Source organism: Selaginella moellendorffii, unplaced genomic scaffold, assembly GCF_000143415.4.
Source record: "Selaginella moellendorffii unplaced genomic scaffold, v1.0 SELMOscaffold_13, whole genome shotgun sequence".
Taxonomy (NCBI): Eukaryota; Viridiplantae; Streptophyta; class Lycopodiopsida; order Selaginellales; family Selaginellaceae; genus Selaginella; species Selaginella moellendorffii.
The window spans coordinates 2,098,430-2,120,495 of NW_003314274.1; the positions used below are offsets into that span (position 1 = coordinate 2,098,430).

The following is a 22,066-nucleotide window of genomic DNA, read 5'->3' on the forward strand; positions in this document are numbered from 1 at the left end:
TTTCTGCAACCGCGGCCCCCAAAGTGCTCGTCCTTTTGAACACGCACTTCCTGCGTCTCATGTCAACAGAGCCGAGGCAAATGCCATACAATCGTACATAAACTCCACAAGGTTTACTTTTTTGCTCGCGTAGAAACATGCTTGTGTTGCTTCATCTTGTAGATCTCTTGTGGCACAAATATCTCCAGCCCGCTACTCAACACTAAACCCGCACCAATGATGGGAGTATTCTCTTCGCAGGGCCCCAATCCCGTCACCCCCGACATTTTCAAGGTATGTAAGAATTAATTTTCAAGTTCTAAAAAAAAGACTTAGTCTCTCTCTTCTTCTTCTTCTTCTTCTTCTTTTCTAGCCCGATATCACAACTCCAGGAGTGGACATTCTAGCTGCATACAGCCCTTTTGCAAACAATAGGGGAATATCGTATTGTGTCTGGAACTTCCATGGCTTGTCAGCATGTCTCCAGGATCGTTGCACTGCTCAAGGCATACCGTCCCGAATGGAGTCCAGCGGCTATCAAATCGGCAATCATAACTACAGGTAAGCACTATGTGCTCTCAGGAGAAAATCGGATTTTTTCTCTCGTTTGCAAAAGGTTTTCTCACTGATAACTCTGGAGAGCCGATCAAAGACGCGGCATTGCTTCCCGCCACCCCTTTCAACTTCGGTGGAGGCCACGTCAATCCAAGCGCGGCTGCTCATCCGGGCCTCGTCTACGATGCCAAGGCGCCCGACTTCACGGACTTTCGGATTGAGGCAAGAGAGACGATACATCTCGACTTTCGCGAACTGTGCCACACGACGACGCATGGCTTCCAGCGATCTCAACTATCCCTCCATCGCGACCTCGTCGCTCAGAGGCAAGAGAATCGTCCACCGGCGAGTGACGAACGTAGACGACGACGCTACCACGTACCGATCAAGCGTGGAGGCTCCAGACGGTGTTTTGGTATCGGTGGTTCCTCCAGTTCTAGAATTCGAGCGTAGAGGAGAGACCATAGCTTTTAAAGTTCGCTTCCAGGCAGTGAAAGCTTCCAACCAGAGCTACGCTTTTGGAACTTTGGAGCAATGGAAAGTACAAAGTGAGGAGTTTATAACGGCCATGCATATAAATAGTTTTTCAAAACAAAATAGTGGGGGTCTCCTAGGGTTTATGGGCGATGGCGTCTGGCGCTGGATTTTGGAGGGATTGAGTGGGATTCCACCTACATTTTGTGGGAATCGCTAGGGTTGCTTGATTCCGGCCATGAGCGCCATGGCTTTCGCGTCTCCAGGGCTGCGATTTCATTCAAGAGATGGAATGTTTGCTAAGCTAGATCCCTCCTGCCGGATTTTGCCGCCCTTCTCGCTTGTCTCTAGCAGGTGTCGCGCATTCCCTAGAAAATTGGCACTGGCGATGTGTAGCTCTCAGCAACAGTCGCGGGTCTCGGGTTTGTGGAATTTGGGGCAGATCGAGAGGTGTCTGGAGGCGATTCATTGCGCGCTCGACCCCAAGCTCGCCGCGGTTTTGGTAGTGGTCGCGTGTTCTTCGTTTAGAAGGTCTGGTAAGAAGAAACTTGCTTATCGCAATCTTTCTTGGTGATTTATTTTTTGATGTTTTGTTTGTAGAGAAGGACATTCTTACACCAGCCAAGCTCCAGTTTTTTGCTCAATAGCAAGCGAACAGGTGATAAAAAAAAACTTGTGTTAAATTCAAGCCCTGTGATCGTGTTTTTTTATTTTTATTTTTTTTCCATCTCTCAGCCAGCTATTAGAGCACAGATTCACGTCAAAATCAATCAAATTCCAGTAGAAATGTCGACGCCAGAGTCCGATATCAGTGCTTGGCTCGAAGATCTCAAAGAGGAGGCAATTCAGCGAGGCGTCGGCAAAGACACGGTGCTGGAAGCATTCGACGGTGTCAAAATTTCGCCAAAGATTATGGAGAAGGATCAAACTCAGCCAGAGAAAACGCTCACTGCGGAAGACTATATAAAAACGTAAGGCAACTTTTTGTTTTCTAGCTTTTAACACATTCTCTGCATTTTTGCTAGTATGGTGAGCCAGAGCAGGGTCTCGAGAGGTGTCCAGGCGTTTGTTGATAACAAAGCGTTGCTGGAAGAAATCTCTGCGGAGTATGGAGTTCCCGCGTCACTTTTGGTGTCCATCTGGGGGATCGAGTCCAAGTAAGATCCGCGTTCATAGATTTTGTCTCTTAATTGCTCTTTGCAGCTACGGTTCCTACACGGGTTCGTGGAATGTCATTCAAGCGCTTGTTACTCTTGCGTTTGATTCCCCAGAGGTTGGCGTAAATCTATGATACTGAGTCGAGTTTACAGTGATTTGTTTTCTCGCAGGCAAGACGTAGAGCATTCTTCAGGGATGAAGTTTTCCATGCTTTGTTTATCCTTGACAAGGCCGAGGGCCCGTCTAATGCAGCTGGCTTGAAAGGTTCCTGGGCCGGTGCCATGGGACAATGCCAATTCATGCCGTCTAGTTTCAGGAACTACGCAGTTGATTTCGACAGAGATGGACGCAAAGGTACTCAAAGGTTTCTTCTTTAGTGTCCATCCCTAAAATGTTATTCCCAGATATCTGGTCTTCAAAGGCCGACATATTTGCATCCATTGCAAACTATCTCGCTGAACATGGATGGGAGATTGGCGGAAAATACGCACAGAAGGTTTGCCTTCACTTTTCTCTCCTTAACCTGATCGATTGGTGTTTCTGCAAGGTCAAAATTCCATCCGACATGGATAAATCTGTCTACGGTTTGGATATCAAGAAAAATGTGAACAGATGGTTAGAAGAAAATACGATCACCGCCGCCGATGGAAGTCAGCTATCTGGTGACGAACCAGTCAGTCTGGTATGTAAGAATTCTCCATTTGCTGATTCTCACTCTTTCTCTCGCCAATAAATTCTTAACAGGTTGCTCCGGACGGGCCTTCGGGAGTAGCTTATCTTGTCTGGGAGAACTTTCGTGTTGTTATGCGATACAACATATCCATTCTATATAGTCTTGCAGTTTACGAGCTTGCTGAAGAGATCACTGCCGGAATGACGGCCTTAGAATCAAAGGCAAACGAGTAAACCTTGTGAATTCCTTTTAAGTTTATTTAAGTGTGCTATCAGAAATATATTCCATTTCAATTATCATATGGTTAAGAATAGCATCGAATGTTAATATTAGTGAAACAATATCGGTATATATAGGACTTTATATCATTGCAATCAGCAATGGAATTGAAGTGTTTGGCTCTGGCTGCCTTCCTCTTCATCGCTTATGTTGCTGCAGATGGTTAGTCATGTAGTTTCCAAGGTTTTCCGTGTAAACTCATGTTTTTAAACCTTTTTCACAGATTTTCCATTCCCTCTTAGCGAGGCACACCAAGCGCCTGACTTGATTAAAGATTTGGATTACATTGTTGTGGGTGGCGGAGCTGCAGGGTGTGCATTGGCTACAACACTTTCACAGAATTTCACTGTTCTTCTGCTTGAGCGAGGTGGCTCCCCTTACAATAACCCGCTGTTTATGAGAGAGGAGAATTTTATGCTTGGTTTACTTGATGAAGGAACACAAGGCTTTGTCAGCACAGATGGTTCTTGGAGTCGAGGTAAGCTTCGGGTGGGGGGTCATCGATCAATGGGGGATTTTGGGACCGTGCATCAGCCCAAGAAATCAAACAGATCGGACTTGACCCTGTTAAAGCCAATGCTTCCTACATTTGGGCCGAGAATGTGATTGTTTCCCTACCAACTTTAGGACCTTTCCAGACAGCTTTCCACAAGGGGCTGGTTGAAGCCGGAGTGACACCGGATCTCGGTGCTACATACGAGCACTCTGTGGGGACCAAGACCGGAGGAACCTTGTTTGATGAGAATGGCCAGCGCCGACCGTCTTCCAACTTGATCGCCGCTTATGCTAACCCGCAAAACCTTCAGGTCCTGCTGAATGCTCAAGCCGTGAAGATCCATTTCGATGTGTCTGGTAAGAATCAATCTTGGTTACATAGTTATATAGTGACTGTTCTGCAGATTCTGGAGCTCCAAGGGCGATGGAAGTTGATTTCATCGACCGAAATGGAGGTCTTCATACTGCTTTTCTCAAACAAGATTCGGCCAGTGAGATTATCCTCTCCGCCAGCGCAATCGGAACTCCTCATCTTCTTATGTTGAGCGGTGTTGGGCCGGCTGATCACCTCAAGCAGTTCAACATCAATGTCGTCCTCGCCTTGCCTGTTGGCAAGAACATTGCAGACAATCCAGCCACAAGAGTCTACGTGCCATCGCCTCTGCCTGTTGAGTCTGCGCTCGTAAAGGTGGCGGGTATCACCCCCTTCGGCAGCTATATCGAGTCCCTCAGTGGAGTCCAGAACCTTCAGGGCAGCGTCATCTTCCAAAAGGTGGCAGGCCCAAAATCCACCGGAGAAGTGCTCCTTAGTAACGACAGCTTGGACATTACCAACAATCCCGTCATCACTTTCAACTATTACAACAACTCAGATGATCTAGCAACCTGCATTGGCGGTCTTAACATCATGGAGAAGTTCCTGCTGTCCAAGACAATGACCCCTTTTGTGAGCGGCATGCAAGCTATGCCATCGGGCAACGTGCTTGGCTTGCCGATCCGCAAGTTTACGTCACAGGAGGTTATCAACGCGACACTGAGTGCATACTGCAAGGTTAATGTTGGTACAATGTGGCATTACCATGGTAGCTGCCGGGTTGGCCAGGTGGTAGACTCCCAGTACAAGGTGTTGGGTGCGGAGAGGCTCAGGATTGTCGATGGATCTGTGTTTGACTTCTGCCCAGGTACGGCAACATTTGTAATGATGGGAAGGTATGTGCAGAATTCTTATCCGTAGTTTTTACAATCTTTTTGTTTGCGAATGGACAGGTACATGGGATTGGAGATTATAGGTGCGCGGCTCAATAGCACATCCGCCTGAAAAAAGCTTAATGCAAACTTTTTCATGTTTCATCAAACCTTTAATTTAGAAAACGCGGGTAAAATGTTATCTTCTGGCATCACAAATTCGAACGTCAAAGTTCAGCTCAAAAAGATCGATGTCATCTACTCAATGATCGACTAGCTTGGCACCATTCTACATTGCCGCTCAACTCTTTTTCTCTTTCTACAGGAACCTGCAAGAGTTCTGGGAACAGATTGTGCAACACGGGGCAAACAGATTCTCTCGTGCATTGACACCACCGATCCAAAGGTGTGGCTGCCTGGACCATGCCCACGGCGTATTCTACATCTTCTCACATACACGGGATTTGCTTTAAGAAATAGCGAGCGATGTGACGGAAATGCGCTGGTGAACGTTTTGGCACAAGATGGACAGCTTGTACTGGTATGGTCTGCTGGAATTCCATTTGAGACGATGTGTCTTATTTTTATTTCACCATATTCCGTGACGGGTATATTGGGTATTTGGCATGACTTGTTTGATTTGATGCCGCAGCGCGAAGAGGTCACTTGGAACGCACTGGTGTCTCGATTATCTGATATTTAAGGTCCTTTGAGTATGCCAAAGCATTCACTGGAATGTTGCGGCAACGACGACAGCAAATGCCCAGATGGAAAATCTAGAGGTTGCTGCTTAAACTTCCGAGAGGATGCCGCGGCAGAACGTGATCTCTTGCTTGATGCATATACTTACAAGCGGGGCCTAATATTATTTGGACATTACCAACAATCCCGTCATCACTTTCAACTATTAGATGATCTATTAACCTGCATTGGCGGTCTTAACATCATGGCCATCCTAACTGCAAGGATTTACGCAATCACGAAGCAAAGCTCTACTTCAACAGCATGCCTCAACAAAACGAGAGCTTTCACAACCACGATCAAGCTCTGGAAATCTTCCAGAGAATGCCCCGCGATATATATGTTGTGTCCTGGATGACAAGCTTTCAAGAAGTTTCTTCGAAGAGATGACGTAGAATTTTTTTATAAAAAAAAGTGGAAAGAGGCTGTTATAGCATACATATAAAATCCAATGCTTAGTTCTTTTTTGGCATGCAAGTTACATGCATTATTAGCACTTTTTCTTTATTAATAGGTTGGGAAGTAATTAAGGTTTTTTTTTACGTATTATAAAATAATGCCCAAAAGAACACAAAGCTTGTGAATCACAGGAATGGGGATCCTTGGCTTGTTCTTCGCAGTTTTCATTGCTTGTGCTGCTGCAGCGGGTAATTATTTTAAAGTTATTTCTTATTTCTTGTTTACTGACAGTTTCTTTGCTGAAAACTAAATGCAGAATTCCCCTTTCCTCTCCAAGAAGCTCACAATGTCGAGTTGACGCAAGACTACGATTACATCATTGTGGGAGGCGGTGCCACAGGATGCGCACTGGCCGCAACACTGTCAGAGAACTTCCGCGTCCTATTGCTCGAGCGAGGAGGCTCCCCTTACAACAACCCACTGCTCATGAGGGTGGAGAATTTCTTCCTGGGGTTCCTGGATGATGGAGCTCAGAACTTCGTCACCACTGAAGGCGTTGCCAATGCTCGGGGGCGCGTTTTGGGTGGTGGATCATCGATTAACGCCGGTTTCTGGGACCGTGCCCCGGCTTCGGAGATCGCGCAGCTCGGACTCGATCCCGTCAAGGCTAATACCTCGTACACCTGGGCAGAGAATGCGATTGTCTCGCTCCCTGTATTGGGACCTTTCCAGAGCGCTTTCCACAAGGGGCTTGTCGAGGTTGGAGTGACACCGGATCTTGGTGCCACTTACGAGCACTTCGTGGGAACCAAGACTGGGGGCTCGCTGTATGACAGCAATGGCCAGCGCCGGCCGTCTTCCAACTTGATTGCCGCATATGCCAATGCGACCAACCTTCAAGTTGTGCTCCATGCAACAGTTACAAAGGTCCAGTTCGATGGTAAGTTGTTTTCAAACTCTTTTCTTGCTTTGAAATCACAAAATTCTTGTTCTTTTGAATCGAAGATGGTCTTTCCAAGCCCACGGCCATTGGAGTTGAATTCGTCGACGAGCTCGGACAAATCCACGCCGCGTTCCTCAAGGCTGACGAAAGGAGTGAAGTGATACTTTCCGCCAGTGCCATCGGAACTCCCCACCTCCTGATGATGAGCGGCGTTGGGCCGGCGGAGCACCTCAAGCAGAAGGGCATTCCCGTCATTCTTGATCTTCCAGTCGGCAAGAACATTGCGGACAATCCCGCCACCCGACTGTACGTCCCCTCTATGTCGCCTGTGGAGCCGGCTCTCGTACAGGTGGCCGGAATCACGCCCTTTGGCAGCTACATCGAGGCCCTCAGCGGTGTCCAGAACCTCCAGGGCAGCGTCATATTCCAAAAGGTGGTAGGACCAAAATCCACGGGAGAGGTTCTCATTGACAGCATGGATATCAGGCAGAACCCCTCCGTCACCTTCAACTATTACAAGGATCCCGAGGACTTGCAGATCTGTGTGGGCGGCCTGAATGTGATCGAGGAGCTCCTTTTGTCCAAGAGCATGACGCCGTTTGTCAATGGTATGCAAGCAATGCCATCTGGTAACATTCTTGGCCTCCCGATCCGTAAATTCTACCCCAAGGAGATGATTGATATGGCCCTGGGTGCGTATTGCAAGGCCAACGTTGGTACCATGTGGCATTACCATGGTAGCTGCCGGGTTGGCCAGGTGGTGGACGCCCAATTCAAGGTTTTGGGCACAGAGCAGCTCCGGATTGTGGATGGTTCCGTGTTCGACTTCTGCCCGGGGACCAACCCACAGGCAACTTTCATAATGACGGGAAGGTATGCAAAACTGATTTCATTTAGGCAATGCTTCATTGCTGCATTTGTTTTGTTTCGTAGATACATGGGAGTGGAGATTACTTCCCGGCGTTTGACTTCATGAGCTACTCGTACTTTCCAGCCGCCGCACCGCCAAGTAGTTATATTGTAGATACGTTGTCCAATTTTCACTGCTACAACCTATAATTAACTAACATTTCATTTCATTTCGAAGATGATGATGTGGGTATTTGTGTTGGATGAAAGCTGATCATATGGAGATGCCAGGAGTTGAACCAGGGTAAACAAGCTGCTGCGCATTTGATTAACCACCACATTAAAAGAATATTGATTCTTTTAATCGAATTATCCTTTCTCCAACCAAAGTCAACGCTTAGTCTACCACGACTACAAATTTTCAACCGTTTACTTTACACACCACATTCCACGAGGATAGAAACTCTAGTCTCGGACGATACGATTCACAGTTCAGTTGATCCTGCTACAATCCCTTCTGATTTCCCCGCTCGTCCCTGTCTTGACGCCGATGCTGCCCATTTTGTCCATGGCGTCAGCAAACGCATTAAAGAAGCGCTGGCGCTTCTTTGAAAACAAGCGGACAAGCTTCCTGGTCCGCCTGTCCGAGTAAAGTTCCTGGTCCGAGGTTACCAACCCTCTGCCCGCCAACAGATTCTTGTAGTACGCGTTGTCAAACTCGAAAGGGGTCACTGGATCAAACGGTTCCACCAGGTTTGGATTTCCGCCCCGGATGGGGCACGATTTCTTGAGGTCCGACGCGAAGCTGGAGCTCATTGTTGGATCCATCCTGTTACTGCTGCTGAAGTTGTAGAGCCGGCTGCTGAATTGATCGCAGTGTGCAAAGCCAAATGTGTGAGCTCCTGGAGTTTTTTGTTTGTGTAGTTTGGATCATGGAAGAAGAAAAGTGAGTGATTGATGTTTTTGTGACTTCTGTGCATACCTGAGAGTGACACCAGGTCGACGAGATTGAGACCCTTGGTCGCAAAGTTTTTGAGAAGTTGGTTTACGGAGAATTCCGCGCCGGGGAGATTGGCGGTGGCGGCTTCCGCTCTGGAGATTCTCCCGTCGCGTCTTCCTTTCTTCACTTGCCATGTTGGTCCTCCAGTCTGACCAACATAAAAAAAAACGCATTTTGTTTTTGAGTCCCCTTTCGTTTTGGAGCTTTGGGCATGAATGGAAGACCTCCAAAAGGCTTTAAAGAAGGGAAGTTTCGCTTACCAGGCCAACAAAGTCGCGCGTTAGTATGGCGAGAACATCGGCGCAAGAGACCACTCCCGGGCACTCGGCTTCCACGGCTTTCTTGGCTTTCATCACCGAATCAAACGCGTCTCCGGCCAGGGATTTGTTGATGTCCGCGTCCTTCTCGGCTCTGTTTGCCGGCGTGGATGCTAAGGTCACGGAAGCATCACACCCCTGGATGGAGGAATTCATGGAAATCCGGACAAGTTTATCAGGGATGAGAGAAAAAAACACTAGATTTTTTTCTCTCGACTTGCCTCGACGAAGCAGTCGTGGAAGAAGAGACGGACTGTGGCAGCGGCAGATGTTGGTGCTTGCTTAAATTTGTCGAGAGCTACTCGCTTGACGATGGATTCCACTCGCGGGCAGGTCCTGCCGTAGAAGCCAACCGAGAGTTGGGCCGAGGAAGAGAAAACGCAAACTGTAATCACTAGCAAAAGTAGCAATGTTTTATCCATGAAATCGTAGCGAAACATGGAAGCTGCACGGGATACGAGAAATCAGATGTTTAGAAATGATATGTGACTTTAAAAACCAACCTGGGGATCACTGAAGAACGCGGCTGAGCTCTAGAAAGAAGGAAGGACGGACAGTTTCATTTCCGGAAAGAAGTATAGGGAAAAGAAGCTGTCCCAAAGTTATAACGCTGCTGGAAGTCTCCAAAACAAAAAAGAAAAGAAAAGAGAGATTTGGCAAAGTTTAGGGGAATGTTGCTGGACAGCACAGACTTTGCTTTCAAGCCCACACATGAAACCTCCCGAAGAGCCACGAGCTGGCACACTACAACACAGGCTAGAAGCTGAGTAGGAAGAAGCCGATAGATTGACAAAAGAGAAACAAGGAATAAAATATCGGGTTTTGATCCCTGCTAAGTATGTATACAAACGAAGCAGACAAACCAGGATAATACTTGTAGAATACGATATTCTCCTTGTGATCGATCCCCTTACCGAATCGTGCAAAAGCGATTCTGAACATAAGAGAGAGATATTTAACTTAATGCAGTTCCAATTTTCCAATCTTGTTCAATCTATGGACAAGATGGTGCACAATCCAATGACTTTGCAATGTCTACTTCCGGAACATTATCACCAGCGTGTATGCCCACAATGTGTTTCCTGGAATTCTATGGTGACGGCGTATGCCCAGGCCGGATATATGGAGGGTGCTCAAGCAAATGCCAGCCCAGGACACTCGACTTCACGCTCTGCCTGCTCGAGCCCAGTGCTTTCTCTGAAGAACGGACGGCCAAATCCCATCTTGGTCGTGGGAAGCTCTCTCATCAACATTTCCAATCACCTGGTATCAAATATAAAGAATAAAATTTACCTTGATCTTGCTATTACTTCTCATGAGCAGGGCAACAAAAATACGGCTTCTCAGCTCCCCGCTTGAAACGGTTGCATCTGTTTGTATTGACAAACCCAGAACACGGAACTGCTTTCTCAAGAGCTAATTCCTCAGGCTCAGGAAGCCTCAATTTATCAACAAATGCCAACGAGTTCTGCAAAGTTACTGACACTCACATTTGCTGCAGAAACAGTGAATGAAATTAGCACGGATAAACACCTTTAGATCGAAGAATGCTTACCACCCACAACGTCTAGGTGTGGCAAAACGTAGGTACTAGGACATCCCAACAGCTCCTCAAACATCATGAACCGAGGAAGGATCTCATCTTTCCATGCAATATGGCTCGCTTCCGTTTGGTTGATGACACTGAGATCTGTACTCCAGCCCGTATTGCTCGTCACACCTGGCCGCACTAAATCAACGGCCTTTTCGTTACAAAACAGAACCCCGGAGAGCAGCTCCTCCATAGTAGTAGCCAACAAAGCTTCCAACTCATAGTCCTTCCAATAGCGGCCGAGTATGCTTCCCTTTACCTTAACTACATTCACCACCAAAGCCTCCAGCCTCGCGGAGTTGTGGGTTGAGAGAACGGCCGCATCTTGCTGAACGTCAAATGCCCATATCTTCCTCTCAGGTAACCGCGACAAAGCTTTGGACCTATTCATGACTTCAGCTGCCAGCAAGTCCGCCAATTATCTGGAAATGAGCTTCATGTAATCTCCTCCGAAACGTTAAGGTAAGCAGAGGCGATTGTTCCCTCGGTAGCAATCCTCATGGATATGCTGCGTGTTCATGTTCATTCAAGCCAAGAAAATCCATGAGCCGCGCATCATCGCCGCCTTCGAGCTCAACGAGGAATGACGCTACCTCTTTCAGGTTGCTACCGGTATGCTGCATTTGAAAAGGATAAGCTGCGGTGCCTTGCTGCTCTCGGTCAGCTGCTATTTGCTTCTAGTTCTTGTTCTACTAGTCTTTCCGGAGCACAGGATCAGCATTTCGTCCGATCTCAGGCGGCCGCTCTTAAACAACCTGGTACGAGACGAGCCCGGTGGCCAAGTCAGTTTCGACAGGTGCTGGGGGAAAAGAGTCTATGTCTACAATAGTACAATCTTCCAGTCCACTAACGTACCTTACTATGTCCATGGTGCAAGATAGGATAAGCATGTCAAACGCAGCTGGTTGCTTGGCCTGGACATACAGCTGAAGCAGCCGTGGAGTGAGCACTGTGTGGTACACCATTGCCTGTGTGGTGCCGACACCGAACGGAGACTTTGCCAGGCAAGTCTTGAACTCCTCCGCAGTGAAGGGCCCGCTGAACTCCATTCGCCAGGCTTCTTGTCTGTATAGAGGTATTCCATGAATGATTCAGAAACCTAGACCAGGACATGGAAATAGCTCGCTTCCTCCAAAGCAGACCTCTACTGTGTAACTTCGAGATTCACAGCCTTCAAATCCAAACAGTTCCACTTGTCCGCCATTCAGCTTGCCCTTAAAAAAGCCTACCAGACTCGGAAGTGAGTTTGCAGACAGCACCAGTTCTTGAGTCGACTCCTCGAAGACCACAATGGGAACTGGTGTCCAACAATGTAGACAGACCACCAGGGCCTCCGGACAAGCATGTGTCTGGCAAGAGAATCCCGTGAAGAGCAGATCGCTGGTGGCAGCGACACAAAACGATTGTACACCTTTCACACCCGAAAGCTGCCATATCCACAGTTTATTTATAGCACCGTTGAAACCCTAAACTTTGCTCTTTAACATTGAAGAAAAAGAAAACTTAAAAAGACTATGGAGTTGAGGGGCATCGATCCCCTTACCTATCGCATGCAAAGCGATCACTCTACCATCTGAGCTACAACCCCTCATTTATATTTATCTATGTCTAACACGAATCAGAGATTAATTGATCAATAGTGTATCAAGTCACCCAACTAGCATAATATAATTTTTTGCATAAGCATGAAAGTCCTTAAATATCAAAGACATCTATTTGAACCCATAACAACTACCTCATCCGTTTTTATTCGCTAAGTATGTATACAAACGAAGCAAAGGAAAACATTTTCACCAGATGTGGATAAGGTTGAGTAGCACCAAGAGCAACGCAACAACAACACGTATCACATACAACCTAATATAAAAGTACTATTTAACAGATAATATTATATTCATCCTAGCTGTTTTGTTAAGGAAACAAGCTGGTATGTGTGGCTTCCTAGTGTCGCAAGGAACACTATTGTCAATCTCCGTCTGAATGTCGAGAAGGGTGAGCCGGTCTGCCTTGCTAGTTGGAGGGGAAAGCTCTATATGGTGTGGCTCACCGTGGAAGACAAGTGCACAATTGTGGAGATTTCTGTGGAGACTGGTGAGGTGATAGCATTTAATCAGTAACTCGTAAACAGAGCTACTTCCGTGGTCAAGCTGGTAACTATTTGAATTTTGAAGGATAATGGAAGGGTACGTAAGTTTTTCTCGTATGATCTAGATGCAAGTACTTGGACTGAAAAAGATTACAAGCCTGTCTCAGTTCCCAGGCTTCTGTAGATTGAATTATAAATTTATAAGAAAATTAAATCCAGACAGAAAAATATGTGGAATGTAGCCTTAAGTGGGTGGTAAATTCCATCTGTCGAAAACTCGCAGTGCCTCCTCCGGACAATATTAACAGTGTTTATTTACAAAGGATTCTCTTTAAACTTACAGATGCAGATAGAAGTAGGAGCTGTACACAATCCCGTTTTTATTCGCTATGTATGTATACAAACGAAGAAAACACGCGAAGGAAAAGACTTTCACCAGACGTGGATAAGCTTGAGCAGCACCAAGAGCAACGCCACAACAACGAGCATCATCAAGCACAGGCATCCCAAGGCTGAGGATCCGGCACGTTTCGACAAAACGACCAAACGCTTGTGCACATTCTGTCGAGACGAAGAAAATGAGGAAGAGATTTGCAAGCGCGAAGATGACACGCGTATACTTACTTGTAAAACTGTGTTCGTTCGATCAGCGTGACGATCCATATCGTCCTGCAGCAAATAGGACATTGGCTTTTGATCACAAAACCACTGGTAAATCGAGCTAGAGCTTACCAGTAAGTGTGCTTGGAGGTCCAGCTCTTCATTCACAGTCAGTGCGATGTGCTTCGTACTGACCACAGATTTCTCTAAATCTTCAAGGTCGACGTCTTGGTCTGATTGGATAAGAGGTGCACGTAAACAAAAGGAAACAAAAGCTTTGACAATGTTCCTCGCTACCTTTCATTGTTTGTCGCTGAAATGCGATCAATCCATAATTGTCCAAACCCGTAGTCTTATCCGTCTCGACGGGAGGGCCTCTGGTGCCATCAGCTAGCAAATCGTCCCTGGAAGCAGCGTTTAGAACAAGCTTGAAACAAAAGAGAAGAAGAAAGCACAAGGAAAATCTAGTTTTCAAGGAAAGAAAGACTCAAGAACAACAAGGATTTTTATACCTTGCGTTTTGGGAGCTCTTGTAGCTGGAATCGAGTTGCTTGACGCGGAGTCCTAGACTTATAATCGCGTCTTGGCGACGAAAAAATTCCTTTTCTGATCTGGAGCACAGTGTTAGTGCGATCAAACCATTCACGGCGACTGCCACAAACGCTTACAATTGGCCGCGCAGCGTTTCGAGAGTACTGGTAAGGCGATTAACCTTGTTGTCCAGAATGAGGATCTTCCTTTTCGTGGTAGACAGCAGCCTAGATCTCTCGCCTCTAGACATACCGCCGGAATTCGCATTGACGATGCTGCCTTTGACCTCCTCCGCCAAGCGCGTCGCCTCGTCTAGCTCCTTCGCCCAGGCGTCCGCCATGGCCGAAGAACCCTAATGTTTATTTTTCCCCTATTTTAAGATAACGCAAAAACAGGGGCTCTGTAAAATAATGTATACTCTCTCTCGCTCTCTCTCTCTTAGGGTTCTTGCGATCGCGCATTGGCGATGGAGACGCCTCCGCCAAAGATCCAGCGCCAGGTATCTTGGATCCGTGCAATGCGGGTGTAAGATTGATGAGATTTTTTTTCTCTTTTCTAGCCGAGCGAAGTCGAGGCGGAATTGAACCTTGCGCTCCAGGAAGCTGGACTTGACTTCTCATCCAGTCTAGAGGTGAATTTCTTTCCTTTCACCTGTTGTTCTTTTTTCCTAGCGTATGAAATGCTTGCATTGAAATCCAGGCTTTCTACCGGAGAGTAGATCCTTCTGCGGTGACCGTCGAGAAGATTACAAGATGGTTTGCGTCAACACGAGCTCTAAGATCTCAGCTCCTTACCAGGAGAGAATCCAAGCTCATTGAGATTCCTGAACAAACGTAAGCTTCTCATGTTTCTCCTCTCTTCCTTCTTTTGTATAGAATCTATGATTTTTATTTTTTATTTTTTCCTTTTCTTTTGGCTGATACTATTCTCTTTGTGTTTTCAGCAATCTCGAACCAGCTGCACAAGAATCTAGCACCTTTGAAAGCGTGCACGAGAGGCTACAAAAGGCTGCTGATATAAACATAAATTCCAGTGACTTTAAGTGGGAGCGTCTTGTGTCCTTGCACACTACGGAGCATGCAAACGACACAGAGGATGAAGAGAAAGAAGCGACGGCTCCAGCGTCTCTCGAGGTAGGATAGCTTACTTTCAGATTAGATTTTGAAGTATAGATTCTTCAAAACAGGTGAACGTGAACTCAGGTGGAATTGTCTACTTTGCAGTGTTTCAGCTGGGAAACGGCGAGGAGGCCGCAGCTTGCCTCAAGTTTACTCCTTCACGCTTGACAACGCAGTCTGAGCGCTTGGGATACGAACTTGGCAGACACCTGGGAGTATCGACACCTCAGGTAATTTAGAGCTTCTCTTTGTTTATCCATAGCAGATTTCAATCAGGCTCGAATCGTGAGAAGCGAGTCGCCAGAATGGTCGGAAATTATTCGTGCAACTGAAAATGTGAAGCTTCAAAATCCAGATTGCGTGAAAACATGCGACGAGATGCTAGAAGCGCTTGAGATCAACCGCTGCTTGCTGCTCATGGGGTAAAAACACACTACTCGTAAGCCTGTTAAAAACAATCATACTTTTTGTTTTTGCAGGTATGTAACTGGATGTCCACTGCACAAATACAAACCTCCAGTCCTCACACAAGCCATAGCGCGAAGAATTGCTGGAAGTTTGGGCCGGGTGCTGCTGCTAGACCTTGTTCTTCGCAATGAAGACCGCCTCCCATGCCAGCAACTGGGATGGCGTGGAAACCCGGGGAATCTCTTATGCACCGAGAGGACGCCAATAGGAGAGCCGCTCCAGACGAAGAAACTCGAGTTTAAAGTTACTGGACGACGAAGCATCGTGTCCGGCCGGAGCGTTCCACCGATCCCAAAGCACGCAAGAGAGAGGACCACAACGATCACTGTTGGTACCTCCGTCGAAGCGGAGCAGCCGCAAAGAAATCCACCCGGAGGAAGGGCCCTCCATCTCGTGGCGATCGACTCGGGTGTCCCACGAAGGCCTCCAAGCCAAAAGAGAGAGCTGGATAGAGCACAGTATCCACGGTTTGTGGAGATGCTCCTCCACGACTTCGACACTTCTTCCGAGGTGGTGAAGGAGATATCGAGTTGCTACCTGGAGACTGTTGCGGAGGAGACGGAGAAGCTGGATATGGCTGGAGTTACGAATGCTTTTCTGTCTGGTTTCCAAGCCGGACTTAAAGCAATGGTGCCGCTTCGCTCGTTTCTCGTGAAGCTACAAAGGAGGCTGGACTTTTATCTGAAGCAATTCGTCGCCGATATCAGGGAAAACCTTCCTTCCGACTGGAGTCCAGACAAATCCTCGCCTAGTGATCGACTGAGTCCCCAGCCCTCTCCTCCGACGCTTTCATCGGCTGATGGCGTGAGTCCTCCGCTGAAACTCGAGAGACGTTTCACACTTCAGCTGAAAGACTACAATAAACTAGCCAAGGTAAGGAGCGTCTCTCACGCGACAAAGTTGAACGTTACAAACCTTCTTTTGCAGGTGGATGATGGAATTCATGACAGAGTTGAGCACTGGGACGAGGTGTTGGGTTCCGAAGGCCACAAGCTTTGCCAAACGCACGACTTTTCCACGGGGTTCCTTGAAGGCGGCGGACCGCATAGCGTCGTCGACAGCTACGAACTCAAGGTAGTATTTCCACTTCGATCGCCAGTGAAAAAAAGCTGTGAATTCAGGTTCGTCTGGAGCACGTACTGGAAAGAATGGAGTTAATTGCTCAAGGAACCGAAACAGAGAGGCCTTCTCGTGTGCTGGACTGCCTTTACGTCGGAGGAGCACTGGCTGCAAAGTCAGTTAATATCCTCAAGCACGTTGGCATCACTCACATTTTGTGCCTTTGTCCGATCGAGGTTGGATCCCCAGAGCCGGAAGTTACTGAGCATTTCAAGTACAAGACCTGCCAAGTACGTGAAAAAAAGAAGAAGAAACTCCTCTTTCTTGCGCGACTTAATTGTTTGCTTTACAAACAGGTCCTTGATATTGAAGAGGAGGACATCGCCAGCCATTTCGAAGAAGCTTGCGGATACATCGAAGATTGTGAGAAGAGCGGCGGGAAAGCTCTGGTTCATTGCTTTGAAGGCAAGAGCCGCAGCGCAACGATAGTACTCGCGTACCTGATGCTGGCAAAGTAAGAAAAACTCGACGTTCCAGTCCGCAAAGTAACGTTGCGTTGTTTCTCAGGGGTTTTACGCTGCTGGACGCATGGAACTTGTTGAAAGGCGCTCACCCCCGCGCGCAACCAAACGATGGCTTCATGAAGGCTCTCGGAGAAGTGGACAAGAAGCTCCATGGCGGTAGTAGCTCCATGGATTGGCAGCAAAGGAAACCAGCGGCTCGTCTCTGTCCACTGTGCCAGAAGAACGTAGGCCTCAGTAGCAATTCGCTTCAACACCACGTTAACAGGTACCACCCTCACTAAGAAATGGATTATTTTGTCAACTTTATCATTAGCCGTTGAATTGTTCCCGTCAATTTTAACAACTTTACATTATAGTTTATACACTAATGTATATATTAATGTATAATTAATGTATATAGTGTATACATCACGTGGGAGCATTTTCACCTTAGATGATCTTGTTAGCGCAATGGACACACCCGCAACTTAATAGATCGTCCTCTCCCCAACGATGTAAGTGTGCTGTAGTGTTCGAATATACTAAGATCCACATGCGGAGACTTCGCATTCGTCAGGGGCAAATTCAGGAACAAAATTCTATCTTCAAACTGGTCATGTAATTCGACGCGTGATCGAGGACGTGAGGGTCGGCGACTGCGAAGCTGGCGGCCTGGCGGCTGCAGCTGCAGCAGCTTAGCATCCGCCTTTACAGAACAGATGGATCCTCCGGAATACTCGTGCTGTTTGCCAGAGGCCTTTGCGGATTGTGGCCTTTGAGGAACTTTGGGTTTTGCGCGATGGTGACGCGCGACTCGGTGTGGTTCTTCAAGTTGAGCCGGTTGCTAGCTTTCGCCGGCGGCTTGTGGACGCGGATGGTATGGTTTGGCTGGCTAAGCTCTTGTGTGCACCTCACTTTCGCGAGGCTTCTGTTGTAGTCGAAGATCCTCTCGTAGTCTCACGCTTTGAGTCTAACACTCCATTCCAGCCCCAGCCCCAGCCCCAGCCCCAATGTTTAATTAAATCGTGAAACAAGCACAGAAGGATGATTACATACCAGAAGGGATGAATTTCTGTGCAGCAATTCGAACAAAACTAGCTCAAAGTCTCTGGAACCCATGAAGTTACGTGAATGAAAAATACAGGCCAGATGCGGCCACAAATAATAAATCGGTTATCAAAAGACCAATCGCATCAAAAACGTATTTTGGAGCAAATAATCCCCAAACCTGAAGCAGCCGCGTTTGCAATAGAGAAAGCAAAAAAGAGATGCCTACCATCAAGTGTCGTCTTTGTATTGCTACACAAATCGTCGAGAAAGTAGTGGTGACGCTTCGGATGAGCCCGAAGGAAAGGTAAGCCTGCAAAATATGTGGAAAAGAAGATTATGGCTTCGGAGTTATCATAAAAGCCTTACCAAAGCAATGTCTAGAGCAAAATGTGTTGAGCGACGTCCGTCTGCCTTCTTTTGCTCGCTATCCTTTTCAGATTCAGCGACAACAAGAGAAGGCAGGCCGATTATGGGCAAAACATGCGATGCGCCATAAGTGTCAATAATAAGAAGTGCTCCTTGTCGATAGAGGTTAAACTCGTCAAATCTGTAAACTACGTAATCAGCAGAAGCATGATACTACACCGTGTGAAGATAAGTTACCCGATGAACGCCGCAGGGTAACGAAGACCGTCAAATGTACATCTAAAACGCAGAGGTGTTAGTCGAAGAAGTTACAATTCTACATGCCTGTGGTTAGTGCAAAAAAATAGCAAAAGTGCTAGAAAATTCCAGTGTGAAGAAATAAGCTTTCGTTTCTCCAAGCTTTGAAGCTCCAATATACACCACACTGCAGGAAACCAATCACAAAGCTGGCACACAGAACTGTAAGAAGTTTACCTTCGAGCATTGCAAGAAAACCGAGAGCCGGAGATGTGCGTCCAAGAAGCAGGAGAATAGAGGCACTCCAAGCTCCGAACAACGCAATCACAGCATCTCTAAGATGTGATTTACCAGCGGAAAGTTTCCCAGCCAAGTAGACGAGACCCGTGGATAATAAAGTGCCCAGAAATACCACACGAGGTAGTTGTAAACGGGCAAATTCTCTTATATCGCCAGGTATCGTGATAGTCTTCACTTCGCTCAAATCCAAGATAAGCCAATGAACTGCGATGGCTGCGTACATTACAGGTAGCGCAAGTGTTGCCACGAGGTAAGCGTTTAGCCGATACAAGTTCCTGGATACGTGCCGGATGGCAAGCCAAGAAAATATTAGCAAGGGAACGCAATATATAGTTGCATCAAGCCAGTTAGCGTAAGAGACTTCGTTGCCAGATTCTACCGTGTCTTTGACAATGCTCGTTAAACCCATGCCAGAAAGGACACGATTGACAACAAGAAACAAGACGGCCTGGAACGGTTTGGTGTCAGTACAAAGAGAAAGAGTAAACGGTGCTTGCCTGAAAGATTTTAGATTGGAACTGCAGAGCAAATCGAAAGTATATCAATCCAATAGTTGCAAGAAGGTAACTTGCAACATGTCCTTCAGCCACTGTAAGATTAAGTTTAGATAAGTCGTTAGAAGTGACTTACTTACTGATGAAACTGTTTGAGAGGAGACTCAAAGCGTGCAGCATTACAAACATAACTCCTGCTATGGCCTTCGAATCACAGGCATAGCTCCAGAAGCGTTTTTCAGAGCTTTTGGTCTTCGCACTTAATGTATTTTGAAAAAATCCAGAAAGAAGATACGCAAATACTGCAGCAAAGCCCACGGCTCCAAGAATAACATACCAGCTGAAGCCTTTACCTAGTGTAACAGCTGTAGCCACAGAAATAAGACCTCCCAATGTGCATGCGGAGGCAATAAGTCTTCCAGGAAAGATTAGTTGCAGCTCATAAGAATGGTGAGGCCCTCGGAAACGCGACACTCTTAATAACGCCAGTGCATGAACCGGAACAGATAATACTAGAAGGGTCAGGCCTGCAGCCATCTTAGCATCTCCAAATTGGGTCCACTGAGATCGGGCTAAAGCGGCAGCTTCCGTAAGAAAAGTGTTGTATGAAGTTATTTGGTCCTTGAGACCGGTGGCAATTCCAGTTGCGTCTCGAGACAAAGGTTCATAATATGCTTTCAAGCGCATTAAATCGGGAGCTGGAATCCCATTAAGCGAATGCGCTGCATAATGCTCGAGATATCTCATGACCTGAAGAGGTATGTCGTACAGATACATGAGAAACAAGAAATAACGTGACCTTACCTGCCAGCTATTTATACAAAGAACATTCTGGTAGTGTTCTGGTGTATTTGAGGATTCATGGTTAGACCAAGCCAATGAAAGCAATTCCAAATTTACTCGTCCAACACTACAACCAGACACGTTACGAACGTAAGCAAGTACGTGAGGAAACAGAGCTACCTTCCAAAAGGAATGGGAACTCCTAAAATTGTAGATAACGTAGGAGCAAAATCTAGCTGCATACCGATCATCAATGTTCATCTCACAGAATTGATTCTAACCTGTGGAAGCGTGCTTATACCCGGGCTACTGGCGTCCTGGAAACAAATATATGTTAATATTACGCTGGAAATACTCCAGGAAAAATAAACAAACCATGTGCAATCCACAAGAAGAGGAATGAATATCCTTGCCTTTTCGGCCTCCCAAGACCATAGCAAAAAGTCCAGTGTCAACCTGTTACTCATATGGGTTCAATGAAAAATGCCAGAAGAACAACGAACCTCTTCAGCTGTTCCACCACCATGATCTCCATTAAGAGTTTGACCATGATCACCCATAACAATCAGCATAGTATTTTCGTGGAGACCACCAGGACCTGACTCCTTTTGAAGGATAGAAATGATTTCCTGTAAAGTAACGTATCCCAAAAATGTCTTGAATAATGGTGGTTTCAAACATTACCTCCAAGACATTGTTATACTGCGTCAGCTTTTCAACCATGAGAGGAGATTCTACCCCGAATATATGTCCAACATGATCCTGATGTAGATTAAATCGCATCACGAAAAATGACCAAAGCAAAGGAGCAGCGTGCCTGCTCGCGACAAAAGTACCACGCCAAGAAAGTGGGCAATAAGTAAGTCCCAGTTGTTTTGATGCAGCTTGGGAAAGATGTTGCTTATAACACCATTGTCCACCTACAACGTTGCGTGCAGATTAGTTTGCAAGCAAAATTTTTGAAAATGTTTTACTGTATGCAAATCTTTGACGTTGAATGATGGAAATGGATAAGCTTCGGAAAAATGATTTGGAAATAGCTGCAACCACGTATCGTCTCCCATCATCACAACGCGCTTGCCATTTCGTGCAAGCTGGAGGAAACCAAATATAAAACTATGACTTCTCATAGAAGATTTCGTATAAGGTCTGACCTGAAGAATTAAATTGTCTTCGACTATTGCAGGAGCACCAAAACTGTGGCCAACGTCAATAAATGTTGGCAATCCTCCCGTCGTTAGCCCCTGAAAGAAGGAAAAAGAAAACAGTGAGATACGAGGGATCGAACCCAGAAAAATGTATGCATATAAACTTTGAGCCGCTGCAGTGTTGTCGTGGGTGGATCAGCAACGTACTTAAAAATTCTAGCGTTTGCTTCGTTCTCTGCTAGATCTTGTAGCACTGTAAGCCTATCCATCCATGGCTTTGATTCTAGAAAGCCGTAAAGTGACGCTGGCTGGCAAAAATTACGAGCACTCTTACCGGAGAAGAATTCACTCCTTGCAAGGAAATCAAATCTACAGTGACAATAGCTCAGATCCAGATATATTTTACGCGATCACCTACCTCAACGCATCGATTATGACAACGATCGCGCGCTTCACTCCACCGGAATCCGTCCAGCAACTGGCATTCGATCCGCTGCCGCGACCGCAAGGGGCGGCGGCGGCATCCGCGCATTCGCTCACATTCGGCAGCTCCGTGCGCGTGAGGAGGAATCCCGACGTGAAGAGGAAGATCGCGAGGGAGTGGAGCGCCAGAATGTAGAGCAGCAGCAGAAGCAATCGTGTCTGGATGCCCATTCGCGCTCCTAAAACCCTACGAAATCCCAGG

At 46.7% G+C, this 22,066-nt stretch overlaps 7 protein-coding genes and 1 non-coding gene across 11 annotated transcripts; 4 read left to right on the plus strand and 4 right to left on the minus strand.

The window, feature by feature from the left end:
- The first annotated feature begins 1,142 nt into the window (after positions 1 to 1,142).
- Positions 1,143 to 3,135, plus strand: LOC9646263 (membrane-bound lytic murein transglycosylase B). Of its 2 annotated transcripts, none has more exons than XM_024675038.1 (9): positions 1,143 to 1,539; positions 1,609 to 1,666; positions 1,744 to 1,979; positions 2,034 to 2,165; positions 2,212 to 2,281; positions 2,337 to 2,520; positions 2,571 to 2,662; positions 2,714 to 2,848; positions 2,911 to 3,135. In XM_024675038.1, exons 1-9 carry the CDS (start codon positions 1,247 to 1,249, stop codon positions 3,070 to 3,072), a joined length of 1,362 nt encoding a protein of 453 aa, XP_024530806.1. In that variant the 5' UTR covers positions 1,143 to 1,246; the 3' UTR covers positions 3,073 to 3,135. The 2 variants fall into 2 exon arrangements, with proteins under 2 accessions (XP_024530806.1, XP_024530807.1); XM_024675039.1 differs by having other exon boundaries at positions 1,446 to 1,544.
- Positions 3,136 to 3,219: 84 nt separating this feature from the next.
- Positions 3,220 to 5,501, plus strand: LOC9645586 (protein HOTHEAD). Its single transcript, XM_024674654.1, has 5 exons — positions 3,220 to 3,280; positions 3,342 to 3,596; positions 3,653 to 3,970; positions 4,018 to 4,794; positions 5,149 to 5,501. Exons 1-5 carry the CDS (start codon positions 3,220 to 3,222, stop codon positions 5,499 to 5,501), a joined length of 1,764 nt encoding a protein of 587 aa, XP_024530422.1.
- Positions 5,502 to 6,131: 630 nt separating this feature from the next.
- LOC9645587 (protein HOTHEAD) lies at positions 6,132 to 7,940 on the plus strand. Its single transcript, XM_024674656.1, has 4 exons — positions 6,132 to 6,186; positions 6,255 to 6,878; positions 6,944 to 7,731; positions 7,815 to 7,940. Exons 1-4 carry the CDS (start codon positions 6,132 to 6,134, stop codon positions 7,938 to 7,940), a joined length of 1,593 nt encoding a protein of 530 aa, XP_024530424.1.
- A 130-nt stretch (positions 7,941 to 8,070) lies between these two features.
- On the minus strand, positions 8,071 to 9,653 carry LOC9645588 (peroxidase 51). The gene is made up of 5 exons (XM_024674849.1): positions 9,551 to 9,653; positions 9,269 to 9,492; positions 8,991 to 9,185; positions 8,713 to 8,878; positions 8,071 to 8,632 (listed from the first exon to the last, which is right to left on the minus strand). The coding sequence occupies exons 2-5, from the start codon at positions 9,485 to 9,487 to the stop codon at positions 8,223 to 8,225; spliced, it is 990 nt and encodes a 329-aa protein (XP_024530617.1). The 5' UTR covers positions 9,488 to 9,492; positions 9,551 to 9,653; the 3' UTR covers positions 8,071 to 8,222.
- A 2,500-nt stretch (positions 9,654 to 12,153) lies between these two features.
- TRNAA-UGC lies at positions 12,154 to 12,226 on the minus strand. The gene has a single exon. It is a non-coding gene; the product is annotated as a tRNA-Ala (tRNA).
- Positions 12,227 to 13,074: 848 nt separating this feature from the next.
- LOC9646264 (syntaxin-51) lies at positions 13,075 to 14,228 on the minus strand. Its single transcript, XM_002970044.2, has 6 exons — positions 13,993 to 14,228; positions 13,837 to 13,935; positions 13,622 to 13,728; positions 13,457 to 13,557; positions 13,349 to 13,393; positions 13,075 to 13,285 (listed from the first exon to the last, which is right to left on the minus strand). Exons 1-6 carry the CDS (start codon positions 14,193 to 14,195, stop codon positions 13,157 to 13,159), a joined length of 684 nt encoding a protein of 227 aa, XP_002970090.1. The 5' UTR covers positions 14,196 to 14,228; the 3' UTR covers positions 13,075 to 13,156.
- Positions 14,229 to 14,274: 46 nt separating this feature from the next.
- Positions 14,275 to 17,435, plus strand: LOC9646265 (dual specificity protein phosphatase PHS1). Its single transcript, XM_024674781.1, has 11 exons — positions 14,275 to 14,354; positions 14,415 to 14,486; positions 14,555 to 14,688; positions 14,799 to 14,988; positions 15,042 to 15,203; positions 15,250 to 15,395; positions 15,453 to 16,314; positions 16,369 to 16,515; positions 16,563 to 16,790; positions 16,857 to 17,014; positions 17,068 to 17,435. The coding sequence occupies exons 1-11, from the start codon at positions 14,322 to 14,324 to the stop codon at positions 17,303 to 17,305; spliced, it is 2,370 nt and encodes a 789-aa protein (XP_024530549.1). The 5' UTR covers positions 14,275 to 14,321; the 3' UTR covers positions 17,306 to 17,435.
- A 571-nt stretch (positions 17,436 to 18,006) lies between these two features.
- Positions 18,007 to 22,054, minus strand: LOC9645589 (GPI ethanolamine phosphate transferase 3). 3 transcript variants are annotated; one of them, XM_024674778.1, is made up of 20 exons: positions 21,800 to 22,054; positions 21,716 to 21,750; positions 21,546 to 21,664; positions 21,388 to 21,477; positions 21,208 to 21,327; positions 21,070 to 21,153; positions 20,918 to 20,995; positions 20,737 to 20,862; positions 20,609 to 20,689; positions 20,515 to 20,550; positions 20,414 to 20,469; positions 20,255 to 20,360; positions 19,591 to 20,200; positions 19,454 to 19,545; positions 18,894 to 19,404; positions 18,744 to 18,843; positions 18,657 to 18,698; positions 18,420 to 18,600; positions 18,280 to 18,363; positions 18,007 to 18,231 (listed from the first exon to the last, which is right to left on the minus strand). In XM_024674778.1, exons 1-20 carry the CDS (start codon positions 22,033 to 22,035, stop codon positions 18,127 to 18,129), a joined length of 2,892 nt encoding a protein of 963 aa, XP_024530546.1. In that variant the 5' UTR covers positions 22,036 to 22,054; the 3' UTR covers positions 18,007 to 18,126. The 3 variants fall into 3 exon arrangements, with proteins under 3 accessions (XP_024530546.1, XP_024530548.1, XP_024530547.1); XM_024674780.1 differs by lacking the exon at positions 21,800 to 22,054 and having other exon boundaries at positions 21,589 to 21,664; positions 21,716 to 21,727; XM_024674779.1 differs by lacking the exons at positions 18,007 to 18,231; positions 18,280 to 18,363 and having other exon boundaries at positions 18,525 to 18,607.
- Positions 22,055 to 22,066: the final 12 nt, after the last annotated feature.